This window comes from Octopus bimaculoides, chromosome 18 (genome assembly GCF_001194135.2).
Source record: "Octopus bimaculoides isolate UCB-OBI-ISO-001 chromosome 18, ASM119413v2, whole genome shotgun sequence".
NCBI lineage: Eukaryota > Metazoa > Mollusca > Cephalopoda > Octopoda > Octopodidae > Octopus > Octopus bimaculoides.
The window spans coordinates 2,295,891-2,299,677 of NC_068998.1; the positions used below are offsets into that span (position 1 = coordinate 2,295,891).

The 3,787-nt window shown below is 37.0% G+C and overlaps 1 protein-coding gene across 2 annotated transcripts in view; it reads right to left on the reverse strand.

Annotated features, from left to right (window-relative positions):
• LOC106871409 (oxidoreductase NAD-binding domain-containing protein 1) overlaps positions 1-3,787 on the reverse strand; it is a 14,324-nt gene that overhangs the window by 3,123 nt on the left and 7,414 nt on the right. For both annotated transcript variants that reach the window (XM_014917846.2, XM_014917838.2), the window contains exon 3: positions 569-672. In XM_014917846.2, the coding sequence (XP_014773332.1) occupies positions 569-672 (104 nt within the window). The remainder of the gene's footprint in view (positions 1-568; positions 673-3,787) is intronic.

Sequence of the window (3,787 nt, forward strand, 5' to 3'; positions counted from 1 at the left end):
TATATATATATATATATCATCGTTTAACGTCCACTTTCCATGCTACCATGGGTTGGACGATTTGACTGAGGACTGGTGAACCAGATGGCTACACCAGGCTCCAATCTGATTTGGCAGAGTTTCTACAGCTGGATGCCCTTCCTAACGCCAACTACTCTGAGAGTATAGTGGGTGCTTTTACGTGTCACCGGCACGAAGGCCATGTATATATGTGTATATATATATACACACACACACACCCTACTCTGTGTAAAAAGGAAAATTACATAATTAGATAATGAAGTCTTCCATATTTCTAATTTCTCCAAGATGGTGCACTGGCAGAATTGCTATGGCACCGGGCAAAATGCTTCACGACATTTCGTCCAATTCTATGTCGTGAGTTCAAATGGCGCTGATGTAGACTTTTCCTTTCATCCTGTCGGGATCGAGCACTGAAATCGATGTAATTCCCCAAAATTTCAGACACTTGTCCCCGTAGTAAAAAGGATTTCTCTGATTATAGATTTAAATCAATCAGAATTGATGAAGAGTTAAAGAACAACAACAACAACAGTTTCTAACTCACCATTGACCGGCTTTAAAAGATTTTTTCTTATGCCATTCTGCGTGTAGTTTCAATCCCTTCACTGTCGGTGACAAATCCCAAATTTCCACAACGGTGGCTGAACGCTTTAAAAAAAGAAACACAAAATTAAGCCATCGAAAACGTTTTAGTTATAAGGGAAATAATTCTGGTTTTTTCGTTTAATTTAAAGTCCAGGGTTGTTTCCCTTGCTAAAGGTATTTTGAATATACGAAATTTTTTGATGTTTGTACGTGTGTGTGCGCGCTTGCGCACACGAAAACTTGTTTGTTGCACCCCTCATATTTTTCTAAGATCCTTTAGTATTTTTTAAGTTGACGTGCATGTATGTATCTAAAGTGATAAACCTGAAGCGTTAGTAGGGGATAAATTTGGGCGGGAGGGATTCGCGGAGTGTGTGTGTGCAATGTAGAACTGGACGCAACGCAGACAGTGAGGTCGGGGGCCTTCTGCGCAACGGTATTTCTCATAGAACCACTAAGAACCGAAATGGTGAAGAAAAGGAATTTGCAAAGTGTGTTAATTGGCTAAGGGCTATAATAGAAAACCTGTGGCCAAGATGCCACGCAGTAGGACAGAACCTGAAGCTGTACGATCGCAAACTGAAATTTTTACTTTTGCAATCATACCTGCGCCTATAAACCTATTTCATTATATATGCACTGATACCATTTACTTGAAAGGTACCCACAACACACCAGCTGATGTACAGTTGATTAAATTTCAACCATTTATATCAACCAATGGTATTTGGTGAGTCACTCAAAAGTGGGTAACGAGCGCCTTTATTAAGACTCTCCATGCTTGACTGCATTTAGATAACGAAGACATTATGGAGTACTTCTGAAGGTCAAGATGCTTCTACCCTATTATTTCCAATTCTAAATAGGTTAGCTGTGTTTTTTGTATGACGTAAAAGCTTATACATATTACTATGTTAGCATCCAAATTGATTACCAAGTTTATTCGTAAATTACTTGACAACATCACTAAAACACGATTAAGCATTAATCAATAAGCACGGAATTTTGTCAGTGAACAAGTCACGGTCTCAAAGCGACGAAAATATTTTGGCAAATTAAATTTAAATGTTAAAGTGAATTTAACAGATTCTGTGTGTTTCTTAAATGGCTTATAAACACTTTCCACGCAGCAACTGAATTGTTTTCGTTCCAGAACACGATCTCAGATCAGATCGCTTGCTATGCAAGTACATCTCTATATATGTGTGTGTGTGTGCGCGCGCGCGCGCGCGCGTGTGTGTGTGTACACAGACATATGTGTGTGTGTGTGTATGTATGTGTGTATATGTATGTATTTTCATTGTTCAGTTTTATTTCAAGATTTCTTGCCAATAGAGAAAGAGCAGGTTTCTAACTCAGACACAAGGTCATTCATTGGAATTATATGATTTTGTATGTATGTGCGTTTGTATGTATATATGTACATACATATGAATGTATGTATGCATGTATGTATGTATGTATGTATGTATGTATGTATACACACCCACATATGCAACCACAGCTGCAAACAGCAATCAATGCACATTAGCTACAGATGATGAAACTGTTCTGCTTCACTGACTACAGACTTATAGGTGACATATCTACATGGCTACTGGTAACTGTGAACTACTTCATGTTTGACAACCACTTTACTATTACATATCCTGAATACTTCTAACCTGCTTGTTAGCATATCTGTGTTAAAAAACACTATGGTTTCAATTAATTTTGACAATAATGGAGAATTTAGTAAAATGTCCTTGTCATCATTAACCCTTTTGTTATTGTATTTATTTTGAGATGCTCTGTTTCTTTCAATTAATTTTAAATATAACTAAGAATTTTGTAAAATAACTTAGTTATCATTAAACTGGTTTTAGGAACATAAATTGTGACTAAGGCTTGGTGGAAGATTTTAGTTCAAATCTTATGAAAACAAGACATTTGTACAACAGAACCGAGCTGGTTTCAGCTAGGTTAGTATTGAAAGGGTTAACCCTTTCGATACCAACCTAGCTGAAACCCGGCTGGTGTTTGAGACATTGATTAACTTGAAATCTTGATCGGTTTTAATTTAGGTCACTTTGAAATGAAAAGTTTATATCATAGAACTTAGGAGTGGCTTCAGGCAGGTTGATATCAAAAGGATTAAACATTAAAATACACAATTAGTTAGTACATACAACACACTAGCGCATTACTAATTAACTACATCATTATCAAACAATCAACTGGGCAGTTATCTAACATCTAACTTCAGTTTCCTTATCAGCTAACTGCTCAGGCTCTCCATTGGTTATGATGATGAGCATTCCAGTTGATCTGATCAACGGAAGAACCTGCTCATGGCATTAACATGCAAGTGGCTGAGTACTCCACAGAGAGAGACGAAACCTTAATGTAGTTACAGAATGTGACAAGGCTAGTACTCTGACAACTCATTTTTGTCAGCAGGGTGGACTGGAGCAATTGCAAATTGGAATGCATTCTGGTCAGGTAGTAAGGGGTGGGGGTGGGAAAACGAATACGTAGGTTCTATCTATTTGAAGACACCGTTAACGCAGCCTCTAAAATGCAGTCTGGCTCTTACGACTTATACGTTCCACTGAGCGAGTGCACTGCATCACTTCTTGGTTGCTCAGTTGGTTATGAGTGTAGAGGAAAAAGAGAAATAAAAGGTCATGGCGTAATGGCATTGTACAGGCTGTAGGGTAAGGACATACTTCCGTAAGAACTGCCTGGTTTGTCCCTGATGGTCCAACTCTCAGAATATAAGTTCAAATAAAACATGCAGAGCATAAGTTTATCTACACAACATCATACATATAGTATGCATGCATGTATGCATGTATGTATGCATACATGTATGTATGTATGTATGTATGCATACACGTGTATATGTATGTATGTATGCATGTATGTATGTATATATGTATATATGTATATATGTATGTATGCATGTATGTATGTATATATGTATATATGTATATATGTATGTATGCATGCATGTGTGTATGCATGTAGGTATATATGCATGCATGTATGTATGCATGTATGCATACATGTATGTATATATGTATGCATGTATGTATGCATGTATGTATATATGCATGTATGTATGCATGCATGTTTGTATGTATGCATGCATGTATGTATATATATGCATGTATGTATGTATGAATGTATGCATATA